Below are 14,341 nucleotides of genomic sequence, written 5' to 3'. Positions count from 1 at the left end.
AATATACGGTGTGGATGAACTCAGCGCCTCGCTTCCAGATATCGCGTCTGTTTGGCAACCCACGTGGGACGGCTTGTCGCGTCGAGTGGTGAAAGTCCCGACTAGTGTCCCCAGTCACATCGCCTCCTTTACCGTCGACAAACTCCGAAGTAGGCAGTCTAGAGGATGATATCCAGATAAAACGGGGACATCTGCCATGTCTTCCATCTATCAGGGCTTGGTGGACATGTTTTCTCTTTTCTTGCCTTTTTGGCCTCGAGGCCAGCTCTAGCTTCCAGGGATACCTTTTATCCCCCTGAACCACACCACCTACATCACCGACACCTCGCTAGGGACCGTATGGTGGCATCTACACCGCGCCTGAGGATCATGCCAGCCCACACTCGCATGACGATGTCTACAATTACTGCTCCATGCCCCATCCACGCGCAGAAACCTACTTCTCTGCCAAGTCCGGTCGCGAACAACTCCGTCTCGGCGCGTCTGGTCTATCTGGAGTATCTGCAACGTCACCAACGTCGCACACCGTACAATATCCTGCCTGGCGGCGAGGTATTTTCTCCATATCTTAGACAAAACATTCACTAATTACCACAGAACCAGCCTTACAACTGCGACAAAGTCCACGCTCATCTGTACGCCGCTCCAGCTCATGGTGTTTCCCCTGCGCAGGTCTACGGGCAGGCCTACTCAGACCCTACCAATCCATTCTTAGACTCGTACGTTAACGGGTCATGCCAATACCCCCAACTCACCATCGGGGGCCTACTTGATGGCTATCAACACGGTCGGGATCTTCGCGCCGTCTACGGCGACAAGCTAGGCTTGATCCCATCGTCGCTGAACCATCACACGGACAAAAAAATCTGGCTACGCACCAGTTCCTCACCATTAACGCAGAGCTCCGCGGGTGGAGTCCTTCGTGGGATCTGGCCACACCATAAAGGTTCTATCTCGCTACATCAGCAGGCCTCTGGTATCGACACGGTCGATCGTGGGTTTCCCTGTGCTGCGCAGAGTTCACTGCTGTCAACGATCCAATCGTCCCCGGAATGGAAGGAGCATCTGTCTGTGACGCAGTCGCTGCGGAATCGTCTCGCTGTGCTCTTTGATGCCAATACATCAAGCTGGATGTCTACCTTCGATCACTTCGCCGATAACTTTCAGGCACGTCTTTGTAATGGATACGAGCTGCCCTGTCAGTTGGACGGCTCTGGATGCGCAACAATGGACGATGCGTACACGGTCTTCCGTGCCGGTGACTGGGAATGGAATTACTGGTGGCGATATAATGCCAACGCGACGAGATATATCCAGCTTGTAGAGGGGCTGTTCATCGGTGAGATAGTGCGGAAGCTGGAGGTGGTGCAGCGGCGGAATTCCGAACTGGTGTATAGCCATACTTTTGTTCATGATGGGGATGTGGGTCCTATTTTGGGTGCGTTGGGAGTAAACGCACTTAGGTGGCCTGGTATGGCGTCAAATATCGCTATAGAAGTTTGGTATGTTTCGATTATACCTCTTTTTTCTTCCAGGTACTGACTTTCCACAGGGAGACATCGACGTCGGAACTGTACGTTCGAGTCTTATATAGCGGACGTGCGGTGCAAACTATACATGGAACAATGGACTGGATTCCTTTATCTAGACTGCTTGATATCCTGAGGGTGTTCATACCGGAGGATATTATCTCCATGTGTAAAGCATGAACAGCCCGCTATATAATGCTACTTATTTGAAGAAATAAAATCAATCCACGCAGCAATAACAGTAAACCCCATCTGAACAGCACTGTGGGTAATTCCCATGACAGCAGACAGCATGAGAGCAAGGCGGTGAGCATGTATAACAGCCTTATTAGAGTCAGCAGCTCAGATCCTCTCCAGCAACAGTTGAGTATATTCAACACACGGGTATTATCTGCCTCGAGAGCCGTCTGGCCCATATCCAGAGCGTGAACCACGGGGTCTTTTTTCGACATCCCTGCTGCGGCTGCGCTGGTCAGATCCATGATTCAGGTAGGGACGGGGTTTATACATCTTGTTTGGCGGTGATCGAGCACCCAGGTCGATACAAGGGGAAGGCAAAGTGTTACGATATAGACTGGCTTCATGATGGGTATGGTGGTTATGAGTGGGGGCGTATTGTCGAGTCATCTCGCCTTGTTTATATATTAGATGGGTTCTAGAAGTCATCTGCGGGTGTCATCTGAGTTGGTTGGTCAGGTGGTAGTTTCGTTCATCTGATCATGCATCATTCCAATCAGTTGTCAGTTTGGTATGGATTGTCAATGGTTAGTTATAGAAGACTAAGCTTATTTATTTTTATTTTATTGGACTTAGCTAGTCTGATAAAGCTAAGAGCATTAGTTCCACGGCTATTATCATTTTAATCTAATTAAACCTACAAAATTCTAAGACCAAGCCACTGACTAATTATGCAGGTCAGTATACGGGCTATATATTTACGGTCTTCAGCATTTGAACTGCATAACCCAATCTACTACAACATAGCTCCGTACTCTAGCCAACCCTACTGAGCCTTCTGTGAGTTTTTTTATTCTTATTTTTTTGTTATTATTATTTTCACCCGTGAACCAGAATTTCACATGATTTGCCTTACGGTTCTCGTAACTCCGCGGGGTCCCGAACGGGTTTAGTATCATGAATAATGAAAGAATATATCGGTTGAGCATCCATCCCTTGCAGACAGAATGGGCAAAATTAAAAATTCCTATGACTTGTAATGTTGAATACATACCTTAATGGATTCCAAATGATTTGGATCTAATCGTGGCTTTGACTATTTTAATATTTTAAATAAATACCGGTCGTCATATCCTAGTTCCTTAGACTATGCAATACAATATGGACCCCGAACTCCCAGAGGATCTGTTCTTTGACACACCCCCGAACACACCGACTACCCACAAGACCACATCTTTGGGATTCCCCAGGAGTAATAAAAGGTTACGGAGCGATCACAGTTCTACTAGGACTAGTCCTATTCCTCTCACTGCAGTGGTTACAAACGTCCAACCTTCCAACCATCAATGCCTACCCCGGGGACTTCAGGAAGAAAAAAGCGCGAGCAGTATTTCTTTCAGACGCGAAAACCTCCTTCAGGAGGGAGCAAAAAAGGTATGGTACATGCTAGTTATTGCTATTACTACGGAACTAATGATATGCAGTTCAACGGCCCGTTCCGTATCATCACCACTCTTGGATCTCGAGTTATACTTCCCGAGTCTTGGACTTTATGGGTGAAGAATTGTCCGGATCTTGACCATCCTCAGCTTGTTCGCGATGTGAGTGAGATGAATATAGGCGCGTTGTCCATGCTCATTATGATAGGAGTATTTTGTTAATATTCCCGGGATGGATGGGAATAGGGCCATCCATGGTCCAAGTCATATACTCATTGACGTGGTTAAGACGAAGTTGAATCAGAGTAGTCGTATGTTCAACATTCACACCTACCTGGGTTTTCACTTAAAGTGTACAGATTGCCGGATTATGCACGACAATATATCCGAAATTTTGAAAAGACGTGGACGAAGGGCACTAGTATGCCTCCTAACCATATACCTCGATTTTATTCCTATTAATATTGTCCAGACTGGCACCCCATAGACTTCCCCAGGACATGATCCATTTCATCGCCCGCATATCATCATGTATCTTCGTCGGACCTGAGCTATCTCGCAACCCAGAATGGCAAGACATTATCGTCAACTACACCCTCACATTCTTCTACAGCGTGCGCGCTCTGCGCCACTGGCCCGGCTTCCTTCGTCCTGTCATCCACTGGGTAGTACCCGAATGCCGCAGAGCACGGTACCAAGTCCGTCGAGCCCATGACATCCTCACCCCTGTCTTGGAGAGCCGAGCAGCGATGAAACAAGCCGCAAATGCCGAAAATTGCAGTTTGAAATTCGACGATAGTATCGAATGGATGGAGGAGGTAGCCAGAGGTCGGTCTTTCGACCCCGTAGCTGCGCAGTTGGGTATGGCAATGGGTGCATTGCATACTACGACGGAGCTTATTAAACAGACTATCTTGGATATATGTATGCATTCGGAGCTGATCCAGACCCTACGAGAGGAAATTATGAATGCGGTCGGGGAAAGTGGATGGACGACAGCGGGATTGTTCAAGATGAAGCTACTTGATAGTGTCATCAAGGAGACTCAACGGCTGAAACCTGGTGCTCTAGGTGATTCTTTCCCTCTTTCCCTATGTCTATTGAAATGTGACGGCTAATTATCTAGTGAACCTTGAGCGCAAAACTATTAATAAGGTCACTCTCCCGAACGGTATGGTTCTTCCCTGCGGCACCAGCGTCGCAGTGGAATGTACCACCTGGTCAGACGCAGAGACGTATCCCTCTCCTGAGAGGTACGATGGATATAGATTTTTGAAAATGCGAGAGCAGGGCGATACCACGGCGGTTCTATCGTCAACTAGTCCCAAACATGTCGCGTTTGGGATCGGACGGTCGATTTGTCCTGGGAGATTCCTCGCAGCCAACGAGGCTAAGATTGTGGTGGCTAAGATCTTACTTGATTATGATATTCGACTGGAGGAGGGGTATCAGCCTTACGTGGTTCATTATGGTTTTGAGATGTTGAGCGATCCATCGGCGAGGGTGGAGGTTAGGAGGCGTTGAATGATGAAGTACGATCTGGAAGGATGAAAAAAATAATAATAAACCAAAAAAAAATTCTATTCTAGTACAACTCTCCTAGCTCATCCTAAAGTAGCACATAGAATGCGACAGAATCACTATTATAAGGCCCTGATGGCGAATGCCTACATCTAGTCCATTGTCGGTAACACTACCTATGCAGTAGTACTGATAGCACCAAACCCAGAAATACCCCCAGGGCTCGCAGCACACAAAACCAAGAGACCAGCACACGCAACAGCGGCCAAAACAACCAACTTGCTCTTTGACCGGGTTATTCCGTTGATAATCAACCATCTGCAACCGCACATCCGTCGTCAGCGACTTTATTTTCTCCGCACCCCAGCTTGTAGTACACCAATCCAGCCAGAGCAATCGAGTACCCGAAGAATTGTTGCATAGTGACGGGGTCCAGGAATATGACCATGGATGCTACTACGAGAAGGATATCCTTGAGGATACCTGCCATTGTAAGGACGACGGCGGAGGTTTTGCCGATCTAACGGATGAGTTAGTGGTGGGTTCCTGTGTCTATAAAAAAAAAGAGTTAGGTGATTCTTACCAAGAGTACAACGGCTACGTTGAGAAGGAAAGCTACCAGGGCGTTTGCGATGAGAGTGACAACGCCGAGGGAATTTATATCACCCATGGTTAGTCGAGGGAGCTCCATGAAGTACATGACTAGACCATTGGCTACGGCGCATGCAGGCGCGAAGTAGTACACTGATACCAATGGGTCCATTTTAAATTCGGCAGAGCTGAGAAGACGCTGGACCATGACTAGACGTAGGGCCTCGAAGATGATTCCACCGATTTGGACTGCAGTGTGTTAGATGTGAACATGCGTCTGATCTCCATAGAAGGGGAGGGGTCGTACTGAGAAACCCGAAAACATCGAACTTGATCTCACCAAAGGAAGCGATCACAACACCCACAACAATTAAGAAGACGTTGCCGAGGGTGCGCAGATTGGGCGGTGCAATGCCGAATGCCCATGTTGCTAGAAGAGTGGCGACAGCATTGGTAGCCTGAGGGACTTAGCTTCTGTTTTGTTACTTTATTTACTTCGTGGCTGACCTTGAGCATCTGAATGAATGATACACTCAGATAGAGGTAGGCAAGGTTGCCACAAATCAGACTCAAACTGAACATGAGACCAATTGGTACAATTGCTTTCCTACTCGGTATACACACATCAGCAATGGATGTGACCTGCCAACATACTACCTACATGTACTTAATTGGTGTCATAGGGATCTTGTGTCGCGAGTCCAGCGTGGAAGTGAAATGGGCAAGAACCTGGGTCATTCCCGTTGCGAAAGCCATGTGCCATGTTGTCAAGAACAGCGCTGGACGGTCAGTTGCTTAATCAAGTAGCAGCAGAGCGGACTCACGGAAATCTACAAACGTAGAGTTAGTTCTTGGTTCAATACATGGGATTAAGTATGTAGACCGTTCTCACCGAATTTGGCACTCGCAAGAACCCATTTATTAAACAGGATGACGCTCGAACTCAGCCCAATCCACAATCTAGTGACCTTAGTTCAGTATACCGATTCCTAGCTTCGCTGATCGGGCGAGGGTGCCAGAGCACGCACATGATGTAGAACGCGGGATGAAGCACATTGCTTTGAGGAGCATTGGCAGCGGTTCCGCTCTCGAGCTTCCGATCATCCTGCGACGAACCCATGGTGGTCGGATCTGACGATTGTCGATAAGGAGGGGCAGAATAGATGGCGAGATGCAAGGCAGCTCATCGCAGGTAAAGATGACACGAGCATTTTATACCCAGCAGGCTGATCGGCAAGGTACACGTCAACCCGGGATCGGTGGTGCCGCTAAGGCTTGTTTGATCTTCAAAATGGCCGGGATTGGAGTACGTCACCACGTCTTAACTCGTGCAGTTTAGCGCCCAGTCCCTGAATTCATTCCAGGGTCGAAAGCCCCATCTCCCTTTTCATCATCCTGCGACATCCTCTTTAAAGTTGATATAGACCCACGAAACGCAGTGGTTGGTCTGGCTTACTCGATGTGTTTGCAGATAGCAGTGCACAGCGAAGTGAGTAGAATAGAAACAGGTGGCTATGCTTAGGGCATTTGTGACCAGTGGTCTTCACCCTGGATTCATCCAAAGAAGCCACGAAATTTCCACTGAGACATCCTAAATAATTCCCAACATCATAGATCTTACCCAGTGCTCTATCCCGTGTAGATTAAAATAGGCATAGACTTCATTAGCCTCAATGTTAATGCCAGGAATAGCTCGACTTGTTTTGTCTCCAATGCCTTATCACACCACAAGCCGTTTGTTGGCTTTCCGTCCCATTCTTAGTGCAAAAAAACTCTCGAGCGAGCATCTCTCCGTGGTCATGGGTAGTTATATGCTTTGGTGCGCAATACACTGTGTTTGTTAATAAACTGCAATTTATTTAAATTGCTGGACCATTAAGTTGTACGCCGGCGGCGATCTAATCCTTCCCTACTTTAAGTAAAAACATCACTGATATATATATATACAGAACACATGTCGGCTAACATAGAAGAATAGTTATAACTATAATAGAAATATGCAAGAAAGACGCCTATTACAGTTAATTAATTATCTTTAGTCTGGGAATGGGCCTTATCCCCACGTCTAGTAACTAATGGAAATAAGTCTGGTAATAGAGATAGACAGACTCTGTGATTGTGCATGGGATATTGCTGCAGTAAATAGTTAATATTAATCGGGTGATGTTTATATAATTACTGTACTATATTAATAGGATATGCTTTTAACCTAGTAAGATAGTTAGCCTTATAGGGATATATACTAAAATTATTTACTTAAGTTATATAAAAGCCTTGTAAAATATACAGTTTGGGAGTAACTAAGTGTGCAGCGTGAGCTAGAGCAACCAAAAAACAGGCTTGCTTAAGAAAAATAAAGATATGCCTTATACTATACTGTATGTATATTAATATGTTATAGTAAATATATCTACTAATATGCTGATTATTGTGCCGTAGCAGCATTTGCAGTCAGGTGCTGATAATAATATAAACGTATCAGTGACTTTCGCCCTCTTTTCCAGGCTGGCGGCTGCCCTTAAATCTCGTTTAATCTTGTAAGCTTATTTTTTAAGCTACTAAGTTTACAGTACATGTTTACTTACATACAATTATATACATTTATAAACAGGTATAGTAGTATTAATACCCAGCTAATATAAACATGCACAATAGCGGCATTGATGGGGATATTTACTAAGTCCGAACCCTTGACAATCCCGGCCGTGCAAAGCCGGTATGTAGAAATGGTGCTCAAAGTAAAAAATACCTTTTTTATAACATAGTTACGTCGGCCGGCACATGGCTCCTGCTAGCCGGATATCTGGTCTTTCCAGGGACCTTTACCTCTTTGCACGATTCTGCTGTGGTTGGGGAAATAGCGACCCATAGCCACACCGGCTCCTGAGGTAGTGAACGTTTATTCCTCTGGTATTTGTGAGACTTGTCAGAGCAGGCTGTTTATGGAAACTACGCAGGAGGAGGAGCCTAATGGAACAGATAATGCACGGCAACTTAACTAAGTCTAACTGGCGGGTGAGATAGATGATACAGCGTACGAGCTCGAGCACTAAATGCTGCACCAGCACTTTTAGCGTGAGAACAAATTGGGTAGGGTTAATGCTGTATCCGCAGCCAAGGCTGAACTGATTTTCAGAGCTTATCCTTTATGCTAATAATGCGCAATTTTCTGTACTGGTTGTACCTAAGATGATTATTTTAAAAACCGATGAGTTTTGGTACTGTAAGAGGAGCTCGTGTATTCACGTCTCTTTCCAATCCAAGGGGTATCCGTGCCAGTGCTATTTGGTAGCCTACAACTTCCCTGCGCATTCTTTTTATAATGGTATTACTGAGATTGTTCATCTAACGTTCATGGGTTACGCCGGAAGGACCCTTGCAAGGCAGCAGGATCTCGATCGCCATCGAGTAGTTCGACTAGCTGAGAAGTCCTTACAGGCAATCCACAATCTAGGCGTGCTTCATAGTGATCCAATACCCGGAAATATGATCTGGGACGAGAAAAGTAGTCGGGTGACGTTTATTGATTTTGAGCGGGCAACGCTGCAAACCCGACGAATACCACTAGGGGGAATTTCACCTAATCAGAAACGCAAGCGGGAAGTCTGCCTCTGGGAGAAGAGTCCAAGCTCGCGAAGCGGCGCATGAGACATGGTTTATGATGATGTGTTGAAGATAACTATAAGTCTATGACTCATTTAGTTGTGTTGTATGATAAAAGATCTCAATGCTTCCCTCTGGGAGTAGCACTGCCAAATGAACAGACAGTACGCAGAAAAATAAGGCAGAAGACCGGCAAAAGTCAGCGCGTTGATCAACGTCGAAAAGCGATATCTTGCAGACCAAAATGCGCTTTCTGTTTTGCTGAGGCAATGTCACTTCGCTTCCTGCGCTAGCCTATAGAAGGTTAATCATTTTTCCCGCCAACCAATCTGGCTTTTCTGAGGAGAGGTGAACTATTTATAAGATTATCAAATAGGGAGAAAAGGCACCCTTGTGGACGTTACGTTCAAAACCATGGCCAGTATCATACAGATTGTGTTGCGAAGTTTTCCTTATCAACGGGCGACCTAACATTCTTAGTAGCCTCATCCGGTCGCCAGATTGCTGGTCAATGCGCTTCCGACACCCACCTCTGGATCTGACAATGTTCCGATAAGAGTGAGACATCTCGGAAACATACATACTGGCTTAGGTTCGAACCTGGCGATCGTCCTTGCCCTAACCCACCTAGAGTTATGCGGCTCTTCTTTGTCGAGGTTGCTCCACACTCTCATAAGAGGGCCAGATGGTAATTTATCTGTTGAAGAAATGGTATTCGGACCGATTCCTTCCTAGGCCTTGGCTACGCACAACGTTGTCAATCGCCGAATCCCCTATCCCAGTTGAAGACCAGGGAGTGTGGCATCTAGTTGAGACGTTGGATATATATCTAGTTGAATATATACGCTCCTTAGCAGGCTACGTGCGTGTAGCTGGTATAGCTTCTCCTGCTCTATTCCCCATTTTCCCCTGTGCACCGTGAACCCCATCGAGGTTTTCACAACATTATGATTTACAGTATATTCAGCCCGGCTTGTGCATACACCAGGATTGGATGGTTTCATTTACCCTGACCCCTGGCCTCAGCGATATACAGGCTATTACACACACAGCTTCTAACACACTCTACTTAAACTTTCAAGGATAAGGGAATTAATGTTACCTATAACGCGCATGCCATTGGTCCTTGCCATGTTCGACAAACTACTTCGCGGCTCACTTGGAATAACAGGATCGCTGACAGCCAGTAATAAGTACCAGAAGCATTCCGGTGCCGCCTAATACTTACAGCGTTAATTAATAAGACCCACAACGAGTCTCTGCATTTGCAATGAATGTTTTACTCGGAAGCGGTGGGAATATCTTATACTTGATTTTCTCTTGCGTCTGGTCAGTTCGAGTAAAGCATCACGCCACCACCGTGCCACCTCTTTTACTCGTGCTCTTTCTAGTATTTAGAAACAATGACATCCACATGCCCTAGCGCACCGTTCTTCCGGTTCCAAGCTTTCACAGTTACACCATAATCGTCCTCTTCTAGGTCGCGGAGTTGGAAATCGTTGGTCTTTTCCCCCCATGGGCAGAGCCAGTAGAGAGTACATATTTTCGTGTCACCATCCTTCAGATCGATAGTTCCTTCAGTACCGGACGCAGCATGCGCGCGGCCAGCCGCAGCAATGTTCCCTGTTTTGTTAGGCTGAATATCAAGCTTGTTTATGTCGCTGGCAGGAACCTCATTGTCCTGGTCGTTTCCGTCGTAGAATTTGCCCCTAGCAGAATTAGTACTGTATGTGCTACAGGCACATTAGAACATTGCATACCACTTGAGTTTTGCGTTCTTGACAGATATGGGTTGATTCCTGATTTTGTTCTTCACGCGGATAACGACCCATTGCGCTTCAGCCACGATCTCGGGATTTTCCCCGTTACCCTGAGTGGAAGCTCCGGAACCCATCGCAGTGGCAAAAATTTAAATAGAACAAAGTAAATGGATTTGTTATAAGCACCAATACAAATTATGGAATATAGTATGTCGCGTTTACTTGGGGGTTCCAAAAGCTTGTAAAAAAATGGTCCTTGTTCCTCTTTAAATATCCCCCTGTGATGGCTAATACAAGGGACTCCAAGCGACTAGGAGGAAATACTACCCCCGTTTGCGGAACTGTTCTTGGCATTGCGGACCTAACCTACTAGAATCTAATTATCATAACAACCCGACTAGTGTTACACAAGCATTCTTTCACCTCCACGTTCACAGTGAGGTAGGCACGCTTGCAGCATTCATACTGATCGTCAATATGCGGCTGGCTGACCTTGTTTAATTCGGAAAGAATGGGATGACGTTCAGAATGTAGTTACAACAATACTTTTCCGAAAGCCACCGTTGCATCGCCCTTTGAAAATTTTTTTTTTTAAAACAAAAAAAAGCTTTTCAGCTTCAAAACTACAATTGACTACTGCCAAAGTATCTTGGCTCGGCCGAATCTGAGACCAAAACAATGTTGTCGCCCGTTTCCTCCAGCGTAAATGCCGACAGGAATGGGGAATTCGTTGCCCAGTAGGCTGGTTTATCCGGACGAGGCTGCCCGGCATATAGTTACTAACAACTTGAACTTACCCAGTCAAATTTATTAAAGGTTGGCTTGAGCCAAACCCTCGTACTAGAAAACAACTCCATGACATAGACGGACAATGTTGTACGAGTAATATTTTCGCTCGATTCTAGATTTCAAGAGGTGTCTCCGGGATGTCTACCCAGTACCGTTAATATTGTGGCTGATGATTCATGGACTCGTGAAGGGTTGAAGCGATGAAAGCGGAAACAACATGGATGGCGAGTAAATTCAGGCAGTAATTGTCATTTCCCGGAGATACATGTCAGCCAGGTTTTACAGCGGCTCTAAAGAGCCGTTTACATGACACGCGATAGGAGAGTAAAGGAGTCGTCCCGTAATCCAACCAACCACGAAATTCGATCCATTACACTGAAACTATGGAGATGGCTAGTTCACTACATTGTGCGTCAGGTCTCGAAGGGACGTATCAAGATGCAGCAGTGAGAAGATAGGACTTGTTATGGCCTAGGAAACGGAGATGGAAACGAAACCAAATCAACTCTATTCGATACCTTCGAGAATACTAAGCATGGAGAGGAAAGGAAGAGGATCGAGATAAGCAATAGGGTAGATATCCTCATATACTACCACGCTCCATCGTTCCCCCACGACCAAACATAGTAGATAGAACATATAACGAACAAGCAAACTGACATGGCAAACCGTCTGCGCAAACCGTCACTGCGCCGGTTGCCACAGGACTAACAGTGTGAAGACTAGCTACCCACCATTTGCCATGTAAGCATTGAAAAAGCTAGGAGACCGAAATCATGAATATAGCAATTTACTACCAGGTTACTGGGATGGAATTCGGGCTGGGACTACCACCTAGCTATCAACATAGGCGCATACACAAAAAGGAGAAGATATTTTACAGTAATTAAAATAATGAAAGACATTCTAATATGAACCGAATTGGCATTATGGCTAGCCACAGGGAGCTTTGCAATGTAGATAGTTGTGTCACGACATATTCTCGTCTTCGATGTATTGCATCACCACCTAGTACTAATGCAGCTATTAATTGGCTGATTCTGCATGGGGTACTGTGCAAGATCCATGGCTTACCAAATGAAAATACTAACCGAATAGGCACAGTAGTTAGGGTAAGAAACCGCTTGCGGTTACGGATTCCACATTTTGGCTAGTCACAGAGAGCTTTGTGGTTTAGATGGTCTATGTCATATTCTAGTTTTCGATGTACTGCGTCACCACTTAGTATGAATGCAGCTATGAATTAGTTGACTTTACAACTATACTCAGCCGAGACCTTTTAGCGAATGCTTTTAGCGTCAGGTGCCGTGATGCATCTGCTCTATCTGCTGCATAACGCCAGTGATGATGTCAAGGCAAACACGCTACAAATAAGTTAAACCTTCTTTGTTAGGTAGGTAGCCGATTACGATCGTCTTAATGTCCAGGAATAGGCCTTCGTAGTATCTTGTGAATTATCTTATACTTGAGGCTTGATTGCTTCTGATACTATAAGAACACACGCAAGGATAAGTGTACATGCGAACGGAAGCGATCTACATAAGACTTACCCATGGTATTGCTAACTTCAAGGGAATATTGGCCGCTTTGGGAGCAGAGCTTTAGCAATAGAAGTTTAACTCTTGACCGCGCATCCCGGCACCCGCGATTGATCCAGCGTCCCTGAGTTGTAGATTGTCGGTGTCCTCACATAGGCGGCAAACAACCGGTGGGTACTCCTCGATTTAATCTGATCAGCTAGCGCGGGAAAGCCCTCGTGCATTAAACGCAGGCTTACTTTCTACCTCCAAAGAAACTGCCATGGAGAGAGCAGGTGTCAAGTTATCATACATGGCGTCACCTCTTGAATAAATGGTGGGCTTCCATAGTACCCCAGTGGCACTACAAACTCATCGAATCGTACTCCACTTTCTGTCTCCTTGCATGATGCCAACAGTTCCATTGCACTATGGCTCCTCTGTCAGAATATTGTCGAACTTATAATAGTAGCTGGTCAGCCTTTGCTCGGTAATTGTTTGCTGGAGCATTCACAGTTTGACCTTAATATAAGTAAGTCTACGGTGCCCTTTATACATTCTTGTCATCTCGCTGCGGTAGCTAGTATTGCTCGGTATTACCCAGAACCCGAGGCTACCCATCCAAAATGTACGCACAAGATGGCACGATCAGAATTGTGAACAATAATGGCGAGAGCATCCTGATCGCGAGGGCAGATGCACAGCCGTATGTAGCACCTTCCATTACTACCCAGCACTGGGGCTTGCCTTTTAACATGTTAAAATCACAGCGGAAAATTTCACGAGGCGGGCGACAAAGAGAAGGAAATCCCTCCCCGTGATCTTAATGACACAGAGATCAAGAGCAATGACGAATTCACCGTGAATTTCTGCGGCCGCGACTCGGAACCTACTGATACAAAAGGTACCCTTGATCTTACTGATCTAGATGATGACTGCATCGCTACTCTCTCTTGGAAGGTACCTTTCTGGTCGAAAACGAATACATTTCAGGTGCAAAACATCAGATCCGGCTATACTGTGACTGCGGATGGCTACAACAGGACTGGTAGCGGACTTGGTACTGCAGTAGTAAAGGTCGTCAAAGGTTAAAACGGGAGTTTGGCTTCAATTATCTACCATTTCCCACAAAGCTTGGGCAGAGTTAGTCGCACTTCTGTGTATATTGTTAATCTGTACACTATCTCGAAGGATGATTGTGTCAGATAACAGATAGTCACAAACCTTTAGTTTCTCTCAGTACATGCCATTATTATAATGTTTTGAAATACTTAAAACCTCTACGAATTGAGAGAAAGGGACCAGAACCACCCCCGATAGTCCTACTCGCCAAAGCCCGCTTCGCCTTTTTCCCTCATTACTATAAACGCTAATAGAAGCACATTTTCAACTGTCCCTTTTCTTTTTTTCCCCAG

At 45.8% G+C, this 14,341-nt stretch overlaps 4 protein-coding genes across 4 annotated transcripts; 2 read left to right on the top strand and 2 right to left on the bottom strand.

Annotated features, from left to right (window-relative positions):
• Positions 1-339: 339 nt before the first annotated feature.
• On the top strand, positions 340-4,669 carry ATNIH1004_002042 (uncharacterized protein; the record flags this gene model as incomplete). The annotated part of the gene is made up of 8 exons (XM_033566737.1): positions 340-552; positions 598-1,422; positions 1,553-1,573; positions 2,514-2,546; positions 3,191-3,307; positions 3,354-3,566; positions 3,643-4,216; positions 4,272-4,669. 8 exons carry the CDS (start codon positions 340-342, stop codon positions 4,667-4,669), a joined length of 2,394 nt encoding a protein of 797 aa, XP_033420664.1.
• Positions 4,670-4,976: 307 nt separating this feature from the next.
• CAS41_2 (solute carrier 35 member) lies at positions 4,977-6,377 on the bottom strand (the record flags this gene model as incomplete). Its single annotated transcript, XM_033566736.1, has 8 exons — positions 4,977-5,186; positions 5,250-5,506; positions 5,565-5,715; positions 5,765-5,864; positions 5,919-6,036; positions 6,082-6,087; positions 6,150-6,217; positions 6,286-6,377. The coding sequence occupies 8 exons, from the start codon at positions 6,375-6,377 to the stop codon at positions 4,977-4,979; spliced, it is 1,002 nt and encodes a 333-aa protein (XP_033420663.1).
• A 3,870-nt stretch (positions 6,378-10,247) lies between these two features.
• ATNIH1004_002040 (aegerolysin family protein) lies at positions 10,248-10,754 on the bottom strand (the record flags this gene model as incomplete). The annotated part of the gene is made up of 2 exons (XM_033566735.1): positions 10,248-10,569; positions 10,621-10,754. The coding sequence occupies 2 exons, from the start codon at positions 10,752-10,754 to the stop codon at positions 10,248-10,250; spliced, it is 456 nt and encodes a 151-aa protein (XP_033420662.1).
• A 2,798-nt stretch (positions 10,755-13,552) lies between these two features.
• ATNIH1004_002039 (uncharacterized protein) lies at positions 13,553-14,018 on the top strand (the record flags this gene model as incomplete). The annotated part of the gene is made up of 2 exons (XM_033566734.1): positions 13,553-13,632; positions 13,697-14,018. The coding sequence occupies 2 exons, from the start codon at positions 13,553-13,555 to the stop codon at positions 14,016-14,018; spliced, it is 402 nt and encodes a 133-aa protein (XP_033420661.1).
• Positions 14,019-14,341: the final 323 nt, after the last annotated feature.

Source organism: Aspergillus tanneri (genome assembly GCF_003426965.1).
Source record: "Aspergillus tanneri strain NIH1004 chromosome Unknown AapTan_12_pilon_pilon_pilon, whole genome shotgun sequence".
Lineage (NCBI taxonomy): Eukaryota > Fungi > Ascomycota > Eurotiomycetes > Eurotiales > Aspergillaceae > Aspergillus > Aspergillus tanneri.
The sequence above is the reverse complement of the archived record's forward strand: the minus strand, read 5'-3'. Positions and strand labels throughout refer to the sequence as shown.